This window comes from Bos mutus, chromosome 17 (assembly GCF_027580195.1).
Source record: "Bos mutus isolate GX-2022 chromosome 17, NWIPB_WYAK_1.1, whole genome shotgun sequence".
Taxonomy (NCBI): domain Eukaryota; kingdom Metazoa; phylum Chordata; class Mammalia; order Artiodactyla; family Bovidae; genus Bos; species Bos mutus.
In genome coordinates this window covers 10466183-10488398 of record NC_091633.1, presented here as the reverse complement: position 1 = coordinate 10488398, position 22216 = coordinate 10466183, and the positions used below count along the sequence as shown (strand labels likewise).

The following is a 22216-nucleotide window of genomic DNA, read 5'->3' as shown; positions in this document are numbered from 1 at the left end:
ACTTCCACCTAGACCCTTGGAGGGAAGGGAATGAATGGAATCTTGCTTGGAACACCAGCTTTAAAAGATTGTAAGCCCCTCTTTTGTAAAAACGTCAACGTATTAGAGCTTTGAACAAACTGCTTACTGTGGGAAAGGGCTCAGAGCATTTAACATTTCCAAAGATTGATTAAAGGAATCAAACAAGTGATGCGTTTGGTTTTAGCCAGTTAAGCTGTATATTCAACTGTTTTCCTATATACTTGAGAATGAATATAGACTATATAGAATGAATATAGGTCATTAGAGGTACTAATTGATGTATTATTAATTTTTAGTATTTTTGTTTTCCTCTTAAGCCTTACATTATTTCAAAAAGTAAAATCTGTACATGGTGAAAAAAAAAATTCGAAGAGGAAAGAAAGAATATGTAGTACTGAATAAAATAGATTTGTGTACATACCTTTTAATGCACGTTTGGGTAATAAAGTGTGCTTATCTGGTTTCTTTGGGGCTTTAAAATACTGCCAAATTCACATAAAGCTAAACAGTTTTCAGCCAACCTTTTTCCCGTATTTAAACACTCCACCCATCCCCTTTATTTTTTGTGCTCGCTACCACAGGTCAAATGAGCAGCAAATATTTAACTCACATATTTGAGCAGCCTTAGGAAAACTTTGGTCTTTTTTAGTTGTTCGGCCTCTGGAATCGGTGGACTTTATTAAAATGGAGGGAGGTGTGTCAGTATTATAACTAGAAAAGATGATACTGGTAAATTTGATGCCTTTAAAAAGTGGCTGTGATAATGTCTAAATTAATAATAAATTTCTGCTTTTTTCCTGTTTCCTGATGACTCTAATAGTAAGAAATCTCAGTTTTTCTACTTTGTATAGCTCATCAGAAAATAGTAGTGACTTTATGGCCCAAGTACTTAGTAATAATCTTTCTAACTTTTTTCCTTGTTCAGAAATCTCAATTTTCTGACTTGATATAATTTATAACTAAGATTACTTGAAAGAATAGTAATGCTAAAGCAACAGGGTCTTAGTAAAAAGTCACATGGAGAAATAGACATCTGTGATGAGTTTAGCCATCTTTGCATTTAATGAAATTGAAAATGACCCACTCCATTGTGATGGAGCTTCTCATGGAGTTAAGTGGTAATTTTAACTTACATGTGAAAAACTATAATCTGGGGGAATGCTTTCTGAGCAAGTCCACTCATTCTTATTTCCTTTGTAGGAAGAGAGAAAATTTTCAAAGACTGTACAAGGGAAAGTTCAGAGCAGTTATCTGCACTCACTTCTGGAAATTGGGGAGCTGCTGAAAAAAAGACTTGAGACCACAAAGAAACTAAAAATTTAAAAGTTAGTGTGAACCACGGGCACTGATGATTCTACAAGAGAAAACGACATCATCTTTCCAGGCAAAAACTACATCTGGTTGACCATCATTTTAAATCCAGAACTTCCTCATAAAATGCATGAAGGACTTTGATTGTGAATTAATTTTTTAGGTATTAAATGTATACAACTGATTAAATTATTGTATATAAACCAGAAGCAGGACCCTTGTCTGGGTTTGACCACTTTTTATACATGTTCATATGCATATGGCAGCCACAAGAGAACCCTACTTTTCTTCTTCCCTTCTATCACCAGAAACATCTGGTGGTTGGTGGTGGTGGTTGGGGGTGTCCTATAAAAGCAGCAATAGAAATTAAGCATAAAGCATTGAACTCAGAGCAGCTGAATGGCCCTACCATTATAGCAGTGGGTGTTTTGGTCTGGTCCTTGAGCCTTAGGAAGCAGGAAGCCAGTAGAGGGGGACCATGATTGGGAGCAGGCCCTCTTTCCAGCTGCTTGGCTCCCGCAAAACCCAAGGTAGGTACTCAAAGGGCTTCCAATTAAATTTGGTCTAAGCACCTGCCACTGAAGGGCATCACTCAGATGATGACAGGCCCTCGTTTTTTGGCTTAATAACGCCAGTGGCCAAGACATCCCCATCCTGGCTCCTGTGAGTTAAATCAGAGACAGGCTTCTGTTAACTTACAGCTGTTTGGAGGGGAAAGTAGTACAGACCACTTAAAAGCCTGCTGAGGACTAGCTTGCTATCTTTTGTCTGTTTGGGAAAGACAGGAATCACTGTTTTAAAGAAGAGAGGTGTACATAATTTATGCAGGCAAGTCTAATACCAGTGTCATTGGTTTTGTGAGATATATATATATGTATATGCTTTTACATATATACGTATATTTTCAAGCATATATACATGTGTATATATGCTTGAAAATAAAGATTTAATACTTAGTGTTTTTTAAGTGGGGGCTTTGGGAAGGAAGAAAGGAAAGAATGTATATTAATATGGATTTAATCTAGGTTTTAAGTTTTAGGCTGGCAAAAGAAACATTACCAGTTGGGTTTGAGGTTGCATTGACTTTTTTCAAACTTGAGAGCTAGACCAGGATGGTGTTTAACCTTGTTCACCTGGAGCCCCCAAGACTAGCTTCAGTGGTGGGTCTGACAGAAAAGGTAAACACTGCTCTTGAAAATGTTACACATTTTATACAATTGCTTTGGTAATTTATTTGTGTTGGAATCTGTGCTTTAGTCTTTGGTCTTTGTTATCCAAATACCATTAAAGTTAGTAATTCTGAAAAAGCAAAGAAATGAATTTGATGAGGAAATTCAAGTATCTAATGGAGGATTGGTCTTGAAGGCCTTCCAAGTTCTCTCCAACTCACTTCTCCAGTGAAATGTGGTACTTTTTTCTTTTAAAAGCAACCAGAAAAAGAGCTTGGAAAATCTATTTATGTAAAGCAATTGCATTTTGTTTCCATCATTTCGACTTTAGATTCACAATTTGATAGGGTGATAAGTGTCTCAACTTGCAAGGAAACTGTTTTGAAAAGTACCGAATTACCTTTTCAAAATAAGACTTGTTGGAAATCTTAGTCCATCCAGTAATTTCAAAAAACTAGTTTTGTTGTTAATTGGTAGCCACAACTGTCATACCCCATCCCAAAAGGAAAGAACTGCTTTGAACAAGATGAATTAAAAATTGATTGATTCCAAATCTAATTTAATAACATAACATTTCATGAAACTGTGGCCTCTTTAGATGGAACTTTGTGGATGGGGGGTAGGTGTGTGTATGGCATGTGTTCTTGAAATGATGTTTCTCTGAATATCCAAAAATACTGTACATAGAAGTAGAAATGCTCTTTGAAACAAGTCTATCAGCTGACCATGATCATTCTAGAATGTGTGTGCTCAGTGAGCTGGCCTTGGTCCTCAGGGACAGTGTGTGACTCAGTGGTCTGCCTACCTGTTTTCTTTCCTAGGGGCATCTGGGTCCTCTACTGGTTTCAGTGACAAATAATGTTACGTTGGGGTTATGCTTGTTACTTATTTCCCCACTAAATGTAGCATTTCAATTAGATCCAACCTCTTACATTTTGAGAGAATTGTAAAAAGAATGAAATTATGCAGAAATGGCCAATATCTTTTATTGATCTGTTCTTTTGGAAACTGTCATGCACTATAAATTGTGTACAGTTAAAAAAAAAAATATATATATATATATTCTTACATGAGTAAAAAGCACCCTCTCCAGCAATTGTATGTCATTGGTATTTGAAGAGAATTCCCAAATAACTCATTGCTGCTGCTGCTGTTTTTACTTTGTTTGGGTTTTTTGTTTTTATTTTGTGTGGAAAATTGATATTTAAAAAAAAAAAAAAAGGAAAGCAGAAAAAAAAAGACTACTGTTTACAGACTGAAAAATTACTGCTTTTTATACTACTGAGATCCTAAGTTAAGACTCTCCAAAGCAAACATTTGGTTTAAATCATATATCTGATGTGGATAAAAGGTAGAGAAATTTTTAGTGTTCTCCACATAATGGAAAATGTACAAATGCCTAGTTGTGTTGCCCATCAATTTTGTATATTTTCATAATTTTAATTGTTCAAAATTGCATTATATTTTGCAGTCACTATGTTCAATCTGGATTTGTCTTTCATTTTAACTTTTAATATAAAAAGGGGTTTCAATGTATCTACAGCCTTGTTATTGAAACTCTACTTTGTTGCTCTGATTTATTAACATGGGAAGCATATATTCTTCCTTCTTCAGAATTAAGTGAAGCATAGCAGACCTACTTTAAACTGGATGGGTTAATTTATATAAAACACTTTCAATTTGGCACTTTTGCCTGGTTCATTTTTGTTTGTGTTCTTAGAAGCCACAACCTTTTAAATGGTGTAATTCATTTTGTATTGTTATATTCCTCAGAAAAAATGATAATACTTGTGAATTTAAAATTACTCCAAGGCCACACTAGTCCTTTTAATAGCACCTTGCGCTTTAGTATTCATTAATTAGATTTATACATGTATTGGGCATTTATTTACTGTGTGCCAGATTCCATGTTAGGCTGTGCTGATATAATGGTAAATGAGACTGTATCCTAGTTAGTGGCTGAAGTGGGGGGAGAGACAATAAAGGTAAATATTAGTTTGTAATTAATTCCTGACTGATAAATATAAGTCAGGGTATATGACAGGCGGGTCACCAGAGGACCTCTCAGGTGGCGCCATCTGACCTGAATGATGAAGCATCAGCCTTGGGAAAGGCATGTTCCAGTGACTGGGAAAAATGGTTCAAGTGCCTGGGACTTACCGGAGTGGAAGAGGGGTACAGATTGAGATAGAAGGTGGAGTGGGGATTAGAGCAATCAGGAAACTGTAGCCTGGGGAAGGAATGAGATTTCTAAATTTAGTGGGAAGTTACTGGAGGATTTCAGGCAGGCTGATGACATGGTTTTTTTATCCAAGAGTGTATGAACATACAGGCTGAGATCAAACGTTTATTCATACATGCAACACAGTGGGAAGAGCTGTTTTTCTTCCTAGTTTCCTTTCTGTCCTGTGATATTAAATGCCCTTAACTGAGCCCTGGAAAAGTCAGTTTTTGCTTCTTCAGGTATGAATTAATGCCACCTCAACATTTCTTTTTTTCCCCTTTAACAAAAAAATGGGCACTTGGCTGTTTCTCACTGCCATTTTTGAGTTCCTCAAAAGGTGGACTCAGGTTTATATTTTTTTCACATTCCCTGTTTTTGAGATGCTGTCACCGCCTCGATGCAGGCATGTTATTCCATAGTAACAAGCGGAGGGTAAGCAACCATGAGCCAAATGCTTATAAAAATTATTTGTGGAGTACCCGTGTTTATGCTTGAGTGTACAGGTTTTTTGCAACCTCAGCTTCCACATACCTAGTAAAAGTGGGTCCCAGATAATGTACTGTTTACGGGTGAGAAAAGCAGTTATTGCAGATAAGGCTACTAAGGCCAGGCAGTAAGGTAAGGGATGGGTAAGATTCAAACTCTTAAGCATTGATGAAATGAGCTAAAAATCAGAGTGTCCACCCCACCTCACATTCTTCATCTTGATTCTATCTTAGAAGTTCTCTATTGAAGAACCATTCTTTCTTAAAGCAATTCTAATGCCTCGTGTGTGTGTGTGTATACCACCAATTACCAAGGACTATTAGTAAAATTACCCTTGGCACTATTTGAGATAACTTGCAGGTTCTTTAGAACAGGACTCATGTTGGCTCCAGGGGCTCATTGTGCTTCAGTTTATCTGGAAATTCCCTTAAAAATTGTGTAGCATTTGATTGTAGGAAGCCATAGCCTTTATTACAGTCTAGTTAGTAGCATCTGAGCCACAGAATATTAGTAATTATATGCTAAGAAGTAGAGGGAAGGAATCCATTGGACATGTTAGGGAAGATTTTTGTGTGGCATATACAAATCACTGCAGATTCTAAATGAGAAACACAGCCTACCTTTAATGAAAAATATTTATGCAAAGAGTCTTTGATGTATGACAATCCAGTCCTATCCAACAGCCCGCATTTCTTCAACTCAAGACCCTAGGCTTATAATGATAGAGGGCATGGACCCATCCAATGAAATGCCCTTGGGTGGGTTGCCACTTTTCTATCTTTCCCCTTACAGTTGAGAAATGGGACCACGTTCAAGGACTGAATTTAGTTTTAGAGTCCTTTCTCTACCTGTCATTTGTCTTACTCTAATTTCTATAAGACAACGAATACTTCATTCTTTGGAAATGACTGTTTTAAGGTAGATGAGAAAAAACTAGAACAGCTCAACAAGTTTACCAGTGAGAAGCATGGAAAAAGATCTTCCAGATTTTTCAGTTAGAACTGAAATGATGAGTAGGGGATATATTGAAATTATTGGGCCTAATATCTAAATAGTTATTCTTTTGTCAAATATTGAGAGTATCCATGCTGGCTATGGGCAGGTGTTTAGGCTTAAACATTTTTTATCTAGTTGGTTTGAATTGTTAGCCTAAGCTGTGGGATTTTTGTTGTTGTTGTTCCATCCAATTATACACATGAGTTTTGCTGTATTTTTTGTTTCCAGTGACTTTAAATACCCAATCTGGCTGAAATGGAGGAACAAAGAATTGAAAGTTTTACTTGCCAACACTGCTCAACTTAAATTTCTTTGTGTGGGTACAGTTAGACATTTTATAAGCTGCCATTTGATATTTTCAAATAGTTAAGTATGGAAGTGTGAGAAGAGATTTGAAAGTCAGTACAGTGCTCTCCCACTCTGCTTATTAAAAAGCTGGTGGTTACTGAGTAATCAACAGCGACAAGGTGACTTAGATGGAAAACAATCCCTTTCTAAAGAAACTTTCAAATTGAACTGAGTTATATCATTTAGCTGTCTAAATGCAACTCTTAAAGAAACCTACCAGGTTATATTGGTAAAACTAAGAATCTGTTATATGTATCTCATGGAGCATGGGAAAGAATTTACTGCTATTCAACTTCAAGGACCAGAAAACGGACAGTGCATTCAATCAGCTGCAATCAGTCCACCTGAATCTGAACACCTGTGGAAAGGAAATTAAAGGTAGGTCTTGAGCTCAGCCTAGTTTCCACAGAGTTACCAGGATAGTCTGTTACCCTGGTAGAGCAGATTCCACACCACCTTAGCTTTAAAAAAAAATAAGTTTCAAGGAAAAAATAGGCCACAGGCCAAAGTACAATTTGTAAAAGAAAACTGAATGGCTACAGGTCTACTTAACGAAAACACAGAAACTTTAATTGGGATCAGAATCATACCTTTCAAGAACCTGGGCAGTATACTCCTCTTTATAGCACCAATTCCTTCTGAGGGGGAATTTCAAAAGCCATCCAAGTGTTCACCAGCTGTCCGCGACCGGCTACAGAGATGTTCCAAGCATAGTCACGTCAGCGTCAGTATCCACGCATGCTCAGATTTCTGGTTTCATGCCACTTTTCCTAAAATTCCGTTATATCCCAGGAGAGTTTCACAGCCAGAAGGTAACTTACCCCTCCCCACCCCACCAAACCCTGGAGTGCCTTCTCACAGCTCCTCCTTCTCACCCCCCTTCTTCTGGAAGGCAGTCAAAATGTTTAAGCTCTTCTGGAGTTCTTCCTTCTTCCCATCACTCATCTTGTTCTTCTCAATCAGCTTGGTGATCCTGGTCATCTCCGATGCTGGGAAATCCTCACCTTGGTCCAAGATCTTTCCCATGATCTTAAGGTATTGCTCGGCCCACTTCTTGTCAGTCTCCTTCACACTCGCAAGGTTGTCCTGCCCCTGCTTCAAGAGGGACTGGCGGGCCTCCACACCAGAGGCCCTGATGAACTCCCCAGCAAGGGTGTCATATGCAGGCAGGCAACCAGGCATACCTAGGTAGATCCCATGTCCCTTTAGCCAGCGCTGGATGGCTCCAACCTTAACTGCCCCACTATACAGGACTGGGTTCTCAAAGTCCCCATCCTGGAAGAGATAGAAGATTGGGTAGTTCTCTTTGTCCAGCTTGTATTTCTCACTCAGCTCCATATTCAGCTTGTCGCCATAATCTGTGAATGGAAACCAGAAATGAGGAACAAGACCCTGAGGAAGGCATGGCGGGAGGTTGCTGTGAGGCCTATCTGAGCTGAGGAGAATTCCAGCTGTCAGAACTCCTCCTCTGCTACTCCCTAACCGTGTGGCATTAGTCAAGTCCTTTAACCTCTGTGACCTTCACTTTCCTCATTTGAAAAGGGGGAATTCTGCATATTTATTATACGTGCCACTACGTGCCAGGGACTGTCCTCTTAAGTGCTCGGGATTTAGTTGTGATTAAGAGTACCACACTCCCTGACCGCAGAGCTTACACTCTTCAAAGGGTGAGAAGAGATAATAAACAAAAGAACGTGAAGTGATTAGTGCCATGACAAAAATGAAATGGTGACACAGTGACTGGGTGAGAAGGCCTCCCTGTGAAGATGACATGAACTCATGGACCTGAAAACGAAGCAGCCAGACATATCAAGATGTGGGAAGTGTTTTGGGCAGAAAGGACTGCAAGTGCAAAAGCTCTGAGGCAGGAATGACCTGTGTGTGTTTAAGGGTTACAAAGTATAGTCTGGCCAGAGCTAAGGGAATGTGTGGTAGGTAATGAACACAGACCCTAACACTTGAGGGCTCTTGGGAGGACCCAATAAGGGGATATGTGCCACTTAACCTGGCAGAGTTAAGCGTTTAATATGTGGGGGTGGTGGTTTTGGTTGCTCAGATGTGTCTGACTCCTTTGCAACCCCATGGACTGTAGCCCATTAGGCTCCTCTGTCCAGGGATTGCCCAGGCAAGAATACTGGAGTGGGTTGCCGTTCCCTCCTCCAGGGCGTCTTTCCGACCCAGGGATCGAACCTGCGTCTCCTCCATTGGCAGGTGATTCTTTACCACTGAGCCACCAGGGAAGTCCACCATGTGGTAGCTGTTACTATTTGCTGTCTTTCCCAGCAGGCAGTAGCAGCCCCAAGGGCTGACACGACGACAACTCGTTGCTTATACCTCACCAAGACCACCTATTACTGGGTAGTGGTATAGGAGGTGTGGGCTTCCAGTCCTAGGCCTGTCACTTTATAATCTTGAGCAAGTTTCTCTAAGCATCTGTTTCTTCATTTGGGGATCATAAAACTTTTCACAGAGCTGCCACAAGGATGACGTACATGTAAAATACTCGGCACAGTGGCCTGGCACACAGTAAACATTTGAGCTGAGTTTCTGTGGTCATAGAATCTGCTCAAGCTAAGCCTGCCGTGGGTACCAGACTCCTTGAAAGGCAATGACCCCATTTACACTAGATGTGTGTGGCTCAGACAGAAAGATGCTGGGGTGTTCTGACAAACAGGGAAGTAACCCCTAGTTTCTTCTCCCTCTGCCCTCCTCAGTCATTCCAGACTTATCCATACCTGAGATCCCCACCTCTGCCACCAGGAGATCATCACTGGAAGCTGAGTTTTCAGCCAGACGCTTGAACTCATCCTGCTTCTCACCATAGGGGTACTGGGTGTCAAACTTCACCAGGACGAACTTGCTTTTGGGAATGACCTGAGGGCACATAGAGCTGAGCAAGTAAGGGTTCCCAAGGACCTTTGGGGCTAATTCCCTTTCCCAAGGGACCTCTTTCAGCGTGGAAACCAAGCCCACAAGGGAGACAAGCTTTCACAAACATTCATTCATTCGTTCTTCATCCCTCGATTCATTTAACAATTTGATGATGTTTGCCGTGTCCCGGGGACCCCATTAAGTAGTTGCTCACACAAATCAAACTGTCTGCAATAAGCAATGCTGTAGACGTTCTAAGGCCTTCTCTTCCAGTGGCCCTTTTGGTAAGTTAAGACTAAGGAAGCCTACCCTTGGCACACACTAGGTTAGCCCCTGTCACGCCCATCATCCCAGGGGGCCTTTCTGGAGCCAACCAACCATCTATAAAGGAGCTGGCACCATGAAAGACACTCTGGTGCGGAGGTCCAGAGTTTGAACTCTGCAATTTCAGGGTTCACAGGAAGTTGCTGAGAGGCTAGGCTTGGGACAGTGTCCCCTCTCTAAACCAGTTAGATCAGTTTAGACTGGTTAACGTAAGCAGTTACATTAGATTTCTAGGTTCTAAACTGTCAGGATCAAGATTTTTATTTTAATTGTAAAATTTACATCACATAAAATTTGCCATTTTAAAGTGTACAATTCAGTGGAATTTATCGCATTAACTATGCTGCACAACCATCACTAATACCTACTTCCAGAATATTTTCCATTTTCATCATTGAAAAGAAGCCACATATCCATTAAGCCGTCATTCCTCAGTCCTCCTCCTAAGTGACTTTTTGTGTCTGGCTTCTTTCACTTAGCATAATGTTTTCAAGATTCATTCATGCTGTAGCATGCATCAGCATTTCATTCCTTTTTATGGCCAAATAAATATTCCATTGTATGGATATATCATATTTTGTTTATCCATTCATCAGTTGAGGGATATTTGGGTTGTTTCCACCTTAGTGTTATTTGTGAATAGTGTTGTTATAAACACTTGTGTATAGGCTTTTGTCTGAACACCTCTTTTCAGCTCTTCTGGGAACATACCTAGGAGTGGAACTGCAGGGTCATATAGCAATTCTATGTTTAACTTAACGAGGAAATGCAAAACTTCACTTTGATGGTTTTACCCAATGCACAGATTTTTATCTAATAAGCTCCCTCAGGTCAGTAGCACTGCTTTCCCTCCTACAACCTTTTATTTTTCTAATCAAAGTCATCATGGCTGGTTAATTTTTCAACACAGGCAATCACTGCTGTAATTAAATCAAGCTGACACTATTCCACTTTTTGTTAGTGTGTGTTCCTTATTTTGTTTGCTGTCCATTTGGTTTTAAAAAATATGTAACAGTGCCCAGGGACACAAAGGAACAGGGAGTAGAGTCCAGAACAGGTAATCTTTAAATGGTCACTGATCCCCAGAAGTCTGAGCTCTGGAGCCTAACAAGCAGGGAAGACTTAAAAATATAAATCAGATCACATCCCTCTGGCCCATTTGGCCTTATTTTAGTTTCAACAAATATTCCTACTCAGGTCCTTTTCATTTGCTGTCTCTACTGGCTGGAGTGCCCTTTCCCTGGGCCTTTCCATGATTATCAAAGCTGAGTACAAATGTCCTCTCTAACAGAGAGGCCTCCTGTGCTCATACCATCTAATTCTGCTTCCTTTCCATGGAACTCTATCATGCCACCCTGCACCAGTTTCTTCACTGCATTAATCACTCTCTGAAATCCTTATTTGCTTGTTGTCAGTCCTCTCCACTAGAATATACATTTATGAGAATAGGAACCCTCTCTTACCTGTTTTCTGCTGTATCCCTAGTGCCCAACATCACCTAGCATGTGACAGATATTCCAAAAATATCTAATGAATGAACAAACCCAGGGTAGGCTTTGGTAGCAGATGCAACATGTCCAAGGAGAAAATTTTTTACAAAAATACATGATAACCTACCTTCAAAGGGAGCTCCATTTATATTACAGAATAATATTAATAATCATGTCTCTGTGTGTATGTGTGTGTGTTAGGTCACTCAGTCGTGTCTGACTCTATGACCCCATGGACTGTAGTTCATCAGGCTCCTCTGTCTGTGGCATTTTCCAGACAAGAATACTAGAGTGGGTTGCCATTCCCTTCTCCAGAATTAATAATCATACAGTGGTTTAATACTGAAATAGAACAGAGAGGACTTCATCTTTTATTTTCACCATTTTTAGCCATCACAGAATGGTTTTGAATGGCAAAGTGAAAGTCGCTAAGTCGTGTCCCACTCTTTGCAACCCCATGGACTATATATGGTCCATGGAATTCTCCAGGCCAGAATACTGCAGTGGGTAGCCTTTCCCGTCTCCAGGGGATCTTCCCAACCCAGGGATCAAACCCAGGTCTCCCTCATTGCAGGTGGATTCTTTACCAGCTGAGCCACAAGTGAAGCCCTCGTTTGAATGGCAAACATTTGCATGATTAAATTTTTCTTGTTGTCTTACTCAATCTGTACCTTTGAACTGCTTTAGAAATCTCTCTCCTTTCCTCATCCTTGGGGAATCTGCTTCACATTAACCTACATTTAGGCACCTTGTTTCTTCAATGTATTGATGAGTTCATCATTCATTCATTGAATTAAAAGGTACTGACAGCCTATCATTGCCAGGCACTGTTCTAAGTGAACACAGAACTAAAGGAAACAGACAGGGTCTCTTATTTTTAGTGATCGTAAAGGGCAAGAAACAAACAAACAAAAAACAACACTGGAGATCACAGAAAGACCCATGGATACAGTGACCCTAGGAAGCTCCCCTTTTGTTCTACAGTGATGGAAGAGAGTGAGATTTAGAAACAGACTGGAGAAAACATTTGTTCAGTCAACAGATTATTACTGAGCATCTTCTAGGTAACAGGTCCAGGTCGTGCAGATGATCAGTGAACAAGACAGACAAGGTAGTCCTTCATAAGTATATAATATTCTAGTGTGGGAGACAATACACTGCTGCTACTGCTGCTGCTAAGTCGCTTCAGTGGTGTCCAACTCTGTGCAGCCCCATAGACGGCAGCCCACCAGGCTCCCCCATCCCTGGGATTCTCTGGGCAAGAACACTGGAGTGGGTGACAATACACTAGGCAAGGAAAAAAAAAAACAACAGTGATGAGAGTTCAGAGAAATCAAACAGAGCAATGTGACTGGCACTTCAGATTGCACGAGGGGGAAATTGAGAAAGCTAAAGTGTTTATCACTCCATCGTGTGCAACTCTGAAACCCTGTGGACTGTAGCCTGCCAGGATCCTCTGTCCATGGGGATTCTCCAGGCAATACTGGAGTGGGTAGCCATTCCCTTCTCCAGGGGATCTCCCTGACCCAGGATGGAACCCAGGTTTCCTGCACTACGGGCAGATTTTTTCCTGTGTGAGCCACCAGAAAAACCCCTGGAGTGGAGGGGGTGGAGGTAATTTGAAAAGATAACATTTAACCCAAGCCTGAATGAAGAGGAGCAACCAACCTTTCAAAGATTGAGCATAAGAATGTTCTACTCACAAAGAACTGCAAGTACAAGGGCCTAAGGCAATAAGGAGCTAGGAATAGCCAGAGGACAGAGCACTGCAAGGGTGGTTGAAGCAGAGGGGACAAAGAGGTGAATCGTTAAGGTTCGATGAAAGGAAGAGGGAAGCAGGGATCAGATCATGCAGGAAGTCAGCTACCGTGTGAGCCGACTGAGAGGCTCCAGAGTCAAAATCTGGAGACTAGTGAGGAAACTACTTAAGATATAGCCTAGACTAGGGTGGTAGCTATAAAGATGGAGACACACCAGTCGATGAGGAAATACTGCTACCGTTAACAGTGCGAAGTTTCCCTCTAAGTCACATTTGGTCTGTGATGTTATACCATATCCATGCTTGGGTGGTAGCGGGTTCCCTTTGCCAAGAAAGGCCCCCAAAGCAAAGGGTACTGTGGGGGTGTGCCTGACAACCAACTGGTCATACCTACACTTTTGAATTCTTGAAACTTTGCATTCAGTGAGCCACAGGTGCCAACTCCACAACGGGGAACCCTTTCAAAAATACTGAGTTCAACCAAATGAGACAGATTTAGCGCTCCACTTCTTGGTTTCACTTCCCAGCAATGGGTACAAATTAAGAAAATAAAACGACTGGCTCTCTCTCAACACTCAGCTTGCCCATCACAACGGGCGAGGTTAAAAAGGTGCCAGTGGGTGCAAAATTAGAGGACTGGGACTGCATTCAGCCTTCAACATTCCCAAAGTCCATTTACCCAGGCCAAGACCTTAATTCTGTAAATATGGAGGCAGGGGTAGAGGCGAATTCTTCCATGTCTCGACCCGATTTTATCTGTCACCAGGCCCAAGACATTCACTAGAGTGGAAGAACCGAAACTTATTCTTAAAACCTGCACTTTTTAAGGAGACGCAGAATATAGTGGTTGCAATCGAAGCCAACGCGAGAGGGGCGCTGAAACGCAGGCTAACAAGCCGCCTTTCGACCTTCGCCTCAGCTCTGCTTGGAGCTGGAGGGCATCCGCCTCGCACCGCCCTCCGGTACTCCAACTTGGGACTCAAGGATTGGATCTCGCCCGGCACCGCCCTCTTCCCTTAGGCGACGGGAAGGCTGCATCTCCGCAATTCTTTAGCAAAAGAAGAAGCAAATGCAAATACTGCAAAGGTGTTTGGGGACCCTCGATCATATGCTCTATGGTCAGGATACGGTCTGGGCCCAGAGTCCATCAGTCCTACAGGACGGTGGGAAGTCCCCGGACCGTCGCTACAGACCACCTCCTGCCAGCTGTCAGTCCCCTGCGTCCCCTCAAGGGTGCGCGCTCCCCTGGGCGGTCTGGCTGCACCTGAGCGCTAGATCCCCGGCCCCTTTACCTTGTAGAAAGTGATTGTATCCAGGGGAAGGGCGCCCTTGGTGTGCAGGCCACTGCTGTCTTGCGGCGCGGAGAGGAGGAACAGGAAAAGGGGAAATAATGGGGAGAGAGAAGCGGCGCGGGGAATGGCGGCAGCCATAACGCCGGATTCTGGCAGTAGGTGCTGGGAAGGCTGTAGTGGAGGAAACGCTGAGCCAGGGACCACGAAGTTTAGGCGGCCAGGCTCGGGTGCGCGCACGTGTACAGCCCACCAAGCACACGCCGGCCTAGGCTGAGAGGGAGGAGCCACGTGAGGGGCGGGGAAATGAAGCTGCCGCGCGTGCGCACTCGGCGAAGCCCGCACGGGTCGAGGGTGAGAAGGCGGGGCCGCGTAGGGGGTGGGGGACGGACGGCAGTGCCGGGGAGGCTGGGGGAGGGGATGAGGAAGCGGAGGAGGCGAAGGAGAGTCTGCTGCGCACGCGCACTCTGCGAGGTTGGCCCTCTACCTGGCCTTTTCCGCTCATGCTCCGCCTGAGGCGCGGCGAGAAGCTCGTGTTTGACGTGTTAGCAACTTTTCGTTTGCTGTCTCTCCTCTTTCTCGAAGGCGGCGAGGCAGGCTTTCATTTGTTTCTGCCTCTAGCCCGTCAGGCAGTCGGCTGGGACCTGTTGCTACTTTGTTAGCCAGTCTGATTGCAACTACCCCTCCGCCAGGTGGCCCAGTATTTTCCTCAGTCAGTCACACTCCGCTCCCTCAGCCGCGACCGGAGTTGGACAGTGAGACTCAACTCTTCGTCAGTGTGGTGGTCAGGCCTTTTCTGCCGCTGCCCAAGTCCGATATTAGGCCTGCTCTGGTGAGTGCCTCACCAGGGAGGCTCCGGGCTCCTATAAAAATAGGCTTCCTTGAAAGTTGACATAGGACATAGGTCTACCTATGGTCTAGGCTCTCTGAAAAATTTTTTGAAAGTTCTAGTAATTGTCTTCAACCAGTGTTTGTTCAGGGTAGTTTGCACCGTATCCTGGTTTTGCCCGCGGGAATACAGAATGCAGAGCTGTGTACTGAACAGACTCAGTGGTGGGAGGTGGAGGCGTGGAAATGGCCTTATAACCATTATAATGTAATTGGTAGAAAATAAGACTATTAATTTCGTGCAAACACAAATGGAGATTCAGTCAGCCAGGAGTGTCAAGGAAAGTTCTGGATGGGAAAACCTCTGGTGGCTGGGTCTTGAAAAAAGGTGTTTATAAGGCAAACACCAAAGAGTATTTCTAGCAAGGGGGAAAGTATAATGAATCTGTGGCGGTAAACGGGGGTTGCGTTGTTAAGGGTCTCATCAAGATAACAGGTTTGGAGTCACCAGAGGTTTTATCCAGGAGAGTGACTTAGATTTGCTGTCACTCAGCAATAAAGGGGGTGCACTGGAAGGCAGAAAGCTGAGGGCAGGGAAATTCATTGCAGTAGTCTTGGTGGGAGAGACTAAGGTCCTGTAATAGATCCTAACAGTAAAGATGAAGAGATGAGGATGGGATTGAAACTTTTATAGGGTAGATTTCACAAGACTTGATGAACAAATGGATGTGCTGATAAAAGAATAAGTTACATAACACATTATAAGGGGCTTCAGTTCAGTTCAGTTCAGTCACTCAGTCGTATCCGACTCTTTGCGACCCCATGAATCACAGCACGCCAGGCCTCCCTGTCCATCACCAACTCCCGGAGTTCACTGAGACTCACGTCCATCGAGTCAGTGATGCCATCCAGCCATCTCATCCTCTGTTGTCCCCTTCTCCTCCTGCCCCCAATGCCTCCCAGCATCAGAGTCTTTTCCAGTGAGTCAACTCTTCGCATGAGGTGGCCAAAGTACTGGAGTTTCAGCTTTAGCATCATTCCCTCCAAAGAAATCCCAGGGCTGATCTCCTTCAGAATGGTCTGGTTTGATCTCCTCGCAGTCCAAGGGACTCTCAAGAGTCTTCTCCAACACCACACTTCAAAAGCATCAATTCTTCAGTGCTCAGCTTTCTTCACAGTCCGACTCTCACATCCACACATGACCACTGGAAAAACCATAGCCTTGACTAGACGGACCTTTGTTGGCAAAGTAATGTCTCTGCTTTTCAATATGCTGTCTAGGTTGGTCATAACTTTCCTTCCAAGGAGTACGCGTCTTTTAATTTCATGGCTGCAATCACCATCTGCAGTGATTTAGCACCAAATTAACCATTGTTGTGCTGTTGTATAGTCACTGAGTCGTGTCCAACTCTTTTGCAACCCCAGGGACAGTAGCCCACCAAGCTGCTCTGTCCAGGGGATTCTCCAGGCAAGAGTATAGGGGTGGGTAGCCATATACTTCTCCAGGGGATCTTCTTAACCTAGGGATCGAACCCCTGTGTGCTCCATCTCCTGCTTTGGCAGGTGGAGTCTTCTCATTGAGCCACCTGGGAAGCCCGGAGTAACCATTGCAGGTGTCCAATAAATGTGTGTGTGTGTACGTGTGTATATATGTGTGTATAAGAGAGTCATCAAAGATAATAGCCAATCTTGGATGGCCAGTTTAGATAGAAATTTTGAGAGAATCCTCTGTGTGTGTGTGTTGGGAAGGTTCAGAAACATTTGAGTTTTCCCTGGTAAATTATTAAATAAAATGTGCCACATAGACAAATGAATAAAAGTTGGAGGAAGGGATAATTACTGTGAGGTAAAGTGGTTTAAAAAGTCTTCATGTAGGAGGTGGAAATGGAGTTAAGCTTTAGAAGAAAGAATGTTTTAGATGAAGAACAAATTAAAAAGAAGTTGTAATGAGCATGATGCTTTGGGGAATGACTGGCTTGGCTTGAAGGAGTTCTTGAAACAGAAAGTTAAGACAGTTTTAAGCCCAGTTAGGGGAGAATCTTGAAAATCAAATGCTGTTTTGTCCTGTAGTCATTGTGTGCTTGTGTGCTTAGTCACTTAGTCGAGTCTGACTCTTTGTGACCCCATGGATGGTAGCCGCCAGTCTCCTCTGTCCATGGAGATTCTCCAGGCAAAAAGACTGGAGTGGGTGGCATGCCCTCCTCCAGGGGATCTTCCCAACCCAGGGATCAAACCCAGGTCTCCCACATTGCAGGCGGATTCTTTACGTTTGGGGCACCAGGGAAGTCCCCTGTAATCAATAAGGAGGTGTTCTCCACTTCTGAGTATATGAATGCCTAGAGTACATCGGTGGTGGTTAGTATGGTTGATCAGGAGTGACTTTCTAGTCATGATTCGCTTAGAAGTGGGTTTTGAAAAAAGTGAAAGAAGTGGTTTGGTTGGAGAGGAAAGGGAAACGCTGGTACTTTTGCTATGAATTGCAAACATATAGTAATTGTATTAAGCTCCTTTTCAATAGTGCACTGGTCCCAGTTAGTTACCTCATAATTAGATTTCTTGACTTCAGGACCTTGACAACCATCATCTACACAAATAAGCCAAGTATAAGTCTCCATATTTAGGAAGTCATAAAATCCCAGTTGACACATGTGGAAAATTAAAAGGCTCACCCTGGGTATTGTATGGAGGTAGCCTGGTAGGCTGCAGTCCATGGGATCGATAAGAGTCGGACACGACTGAGCGACTTCACTTTCACTTTTCACTTTCATGCATTGGAGAAGGAAATGGCAACCCACTCCAGTGTTCTTGCCTGGAGAATCCCAGGGATGGGGGAGCCTGGTGGGCTGCTGTCTATGGGGTCGCACAGAGTCGGACACGACTGAAGTGACTTAGCAGCAGCAGCAGGAAGGAGGAGGCGGCAAGGCACGTTGGCTTAGTGAAATAAGAAGGAAGGAAAAGGACATGGTCTGCTGAGACAACTAATATATAAATTCTCCCATCTTTTTGCCTAACATCATCAAGCTGATGACCCCCCAGTCTCATTGATCTCTTTGCTCTTTCTCTTATACACAAGGCATGTTCCTGCCTCAGAGCTTTTATACTGGCTTTCTTTGTCTAGAACACTTTTTCTTCAAGATACTCCTATGGCTGGCTCCTGCATTTCCCTCAAGCCTTTGCTTAAATGTCAGCTTCCTAAGATCTACCCTGACCATCCTTGAAAAAATCGGTTCTCTCTGAGCATTCATATACTCAGAAGTGGATAATAGTTCCTTATTGACTACAGGGGACTTCCCTGGTGGCTCAAACATAAAGAATCTGCCTGCAATGTGGGAGACCTGGGTTTGATCTGGGTTTGATCCCTGGGTTGGGAAGATCCCCTGGAGGAGGGCATGCCACCCACTCCAGTCTTTTTGCCTGGAGAATCTCCATGGACAGAGGAGACTGGCGGCTACCATCCATGGGGTCACAGTCAGACACGACTAAGTGACTAAGCACACAATCACACATTGACTACAGGACAAAACAGCATTTGATTTTCAAGATTCTCCCCTAACTGGGCTTCAAACTGTCTGCTTTCCATCTCTTTTCTCCCTTATTTTTTTCTCCATAACACTCTTCAGCTTAACATACTATATAATTTCTTAATTTTACTTAGTATCTGTTTCCCATGAAGGATGAGTTTGTTTTTCTTGTTGTTTTGTCTGTTGGGTTCACTGTTCCCAGCACCTAGAACAGTGTCTGGCACATGGTAGATGCTCAATACATTCTTGTTCTGTGAATAAGTGAATCAAGTCAATGAGAGAGAAACTATTCCATGCCTGTCTTTCAAAATTTGATTCTTTCTTCATTCCCTTTTGAGATCACATGTTGTTCTTTGGCACTATCCTCTCCCTGAGGGCTAATTGCTTTCCCCCTGGAAGGTTTTGGTGATATTAACAGTAGTTCTTTTGACAGAGATGTCTTAATGAACACTTAAGGCAGACTTCTCATTAAAAAATTGTTACAGAGGGAAGATTTGCTCCACAGTATGATTTTCTCCAAGCCCCGTACTCCTATAAGGAGCTTTCAATGTTTAATAACTATTTACTGAACATCTTTTACTCACACACTTCTGGGGACAAGGGTTACACTGGTGAAAAGAACAGATGTGCCCCCTGCAGTCCTAGAGGAAAGACTTAACATTAAGTACGTATTCAAATAACTATACAATTACAAGTCTACCGTCCTTTCTCCTTATAAAAATGTTTTAGTTATCAACGGCTTTCTACAATTTCTATGACTTCTAGCAATTTCTACAGTTTTCTACAACTTTATCAATTTTTCCAGTTTCACATGAACTCTCACATTTCATTCAGTGGTTTATTGGGTTAACTTCCAAGCTTTACCAAAGCCCTGGAGTGTAATTTGTTCAGGCGAGGAGTGGTGTATTCATTTAGAGCAGTCAGGTGCTCTCTTACAATGTTTATCTTCGGTTCCCTCTTACAGTGTTTGTTTTACACTTTTTATTCTAAATATTCTTTTCAGTAGGAAAGACAGAAACATGTTATCCATTAATCGTTATATCATGAATTTCAGCAATGGGAAATATCCTTCCTTGCTTTTGTCCCAAACTTCCTTTTTTTAGACATTAGAGTTTTGAGATGCAATTTAGATACCATACAATTCATCCTTTTAAAGTATACAATTCAGTGGTTTCCAGTAGAATTGTACAACTATCACCACTAGTTAATTTTAAAATATTTTTTATTACCCTAAAAAGAAAGCCTGTACCCATTAGCAGTCACTCCCCAGTTCCCTCCCAAACTTTCTTACCCTAAACAACACTAATCTACTTTCTGTCGCTGTAAATTTGCCTGTTTGGGACTTTTTGTATGAATGAAATTGTATAATATGTTGCCCTTTGTCATTAGCTTTTTCACCTAGCCTAATGACTTCAAGACGCTTACTCCTTGGAAGGAAAGTTATGACCAACCTAGACAGCATATTGAAAAGCAGAGACATTACTTTGCCAACAAAGGTCTGTCTAGTCAAGGCTATCGTTTTTCCAGTGGTCAAGTATGGGTGTGAGAGTTGGACTGTGAAGAAAGCTGAGCACCGAAGAATTGATGCTTTTGAACTGTGGTGTTGGAGAAGACTCTTGAGAGTCAGTTGGACTGCAAGGAGATCCAACCAGTCCATTCTAAAGGAGATCAGCCCTGGGATTTCTTTGGAGGGAATGATGCTAAAGCTGAAACTCCAGTACTTTGGCCACCTCATGCGAAGAGTTGACTCATTGGAAAAGACTCCGATGCTGGGAGGGATTGGGGGCAGGAGGAGAAGGGGACGACAGAGGATGAGATGGCTGGATGGCATCACTGACTCGATGGACGTGAGTCTCAGTGAACTCCGGGAGTTGGTGATGGACAGGGAGGCCTGGCGTGCTGCAATTCATGGGGTCGAAAAGAGTCGGACACGACTGAGCGACTGAACTGAACTGAATGACTTCAAGGTTCATCCATGATGTAGCATGTATCAGTACTTCTTTTAACTGCTGAATAATATTCCACTGAACTAGTATAGCACATCTTATTAACACATTTATGTGTTCACCAAATTGACGGACGTTGGCGTTTCTACTTTTTGTCTCTTATGCGTAACACTATTATGAATATTTGTGTCAAAATTTTTGTGTGAGCATAGTGTTTTAATCTCTTAGGTGTATACCTAGAAGTAGAACTGGGTTTATACCTAGGAGCTGAGCCATACAGGATATATTTAACCTTTTGTGAAACTGACAGAATGGCTGCAATGTTTTACATGTCCATCAGGAATAGATGAGGTTTCCTGTTTCCATCCTAGTAGGTGTGAAATGTCATCTCATTGTGATTTTAATTTGTATTTCCCTGGTGGCTTATGATGTTGATCATCTTTTCATGTGTTTATTGATTATTTGTATAATTTCTGGGATAAGTCTTTAATTTTAAGCCTTTGCCTATGAATTCCCTGGTGGTCCGGTGGTTAAGGCTTTGTGCTTTCACTGCCAGAGCTCAGGTTGGATCCCTAGTTGGGGAACTAAGATCCTACAAGCTGTGAAGTGCAGGAAAAACAGAACAAAACCTGTTGCCAATTTTTAAATTGGATTGTATTATTGAGTTATAGGAATTCTCTCTATATATACAAATCCCCTTAGTAGATACATGGTTTATAAATACTTCGTGGGTTGTCTTTTTTACTGTCTTGACGGTATCCTTTGAAGAACTAAAGTTTATAATTTTGAAGAAGCCAATTTATATATATATTTTTCTGTTGTTGCTTGTGCTTTTGTTATCATATCTAAGATGAAATTGTCTAATAAAAGAATTCTCTTGATGGCCCATTAATTTTTTAAATTACCTTTCCCTGTTTTCCCATTAACCAGTTTCCTGTGAGTAGCACTGTCCTGTTAAGAGTAAGAACTGTGATCAGACTGACTGAGTTTGATTGTAGGTGTTATCACTTGCTAATTCTGTAATCAGAAGGAAAATGACTCAACTTCTTTAAGCCTCAATTTCTTCATCTGTAAAATAGGAATAATACTTCTTACCTCAAAGATTGTGTGGAGGATTAAAATGCTTACATAGAAAGCACTTGATAACTGGTAATGATTATTATTAGAAATTTTCTTTAAGTACTAATTTTGCTTAATTAAAATACTTTATTACATAGGTGTTTTTCTTGACTTCGTACCCACTGCAGTAACTTGATTCTGGTAGAAATGTAGTGAGTATCTGTTAAATTGATATGTCATATATACTAGTAGGGCTTCTCAGGTGGTGCTAGTGATCAAGAACCCACCTGCCAGTCCAGGAGACTTAAGAGACTCAGGCTCAATCCCTGGTTTGGGAAGATCCCCTGGAGGAGGGCACAGCAACCCACTCTAGTATTCTTGCCTGGAGAATCCCACAGACAGAGGAGCCTGGCAGGCTACAGTCCATAGGGCCACACGGAATCAGACGTGACTGAAGTGACTTAGCACACATGCACATATACTAGTGCAGAAGAATTGATGCTTTTGAACTGTGGTGCTGGAGAAGACTCTTGAGAGTCCCTTGGACTACAAGGAGATCCAACCAGTCCATCCT

At 42.4% G+C, this 22216-nt stretch overlaps 3 protein-coding genes across 3 annotated transcripts in view; 2 read left to right on the top strand and 1 right to left on the bottom strand.

Moving 5' to 3' along the window:
- Positions 1–4037, top strand: part of NAA25 (N-alpha-acetyltransferase 25, NatB auxiliary subunit) — a 63793-nt gene extending 59756 nt beyond the window's left edge. The window contains exon 24 of the mRNA XM_070386051.1: positions 1222–4037. Coding sequence (XP_070242152.1) covers positions 1222–1344 — 123 coding nt within the window. The 3' untranslated portion in view covers positions 1345–4037. The remainder of the gene's footprint in view (positions 1–1221) is intronic.
- A 3063-nt stretch (positions 4038–7100) lies between these two features.
- On the bottom strand, positions 7101–14584 carry ERP29 (endoplasmic reticulum protein 29). The gene is made up of 3 exons (XM_005908965.3): positions 14292–14584; positions 9291–9429; positions 7101–7913 (listed from the first exon to the last, which is right to left on the bottom strand). Exons 1-3 carry the CDS (start codon positions 14427–14429, stop codon positions 7411–7413), a joined length of 780 nt encoding a protein of 259 aa, XP_005909027.1. The 5' UTR covers positions 14430–14584; the 3' UTR covers positions 7101–7410.
- Positions 14585–14789: 205 nt separating this feature from the next.
- Positions 14790–22216, top strand: part of TMEM116 (transmembrane protein 116) — a 43393-nt gene continuing 35966 nt past the window's right edge. The window contains exon 1 of the mRNA XM_070386047.1: positions 14790–15120. The gene's annotated coding sequence lies outside the window, so the exon portion shown is untranslated. The remainder of the gene's footprint in view (positions 15121–22216) is intronic.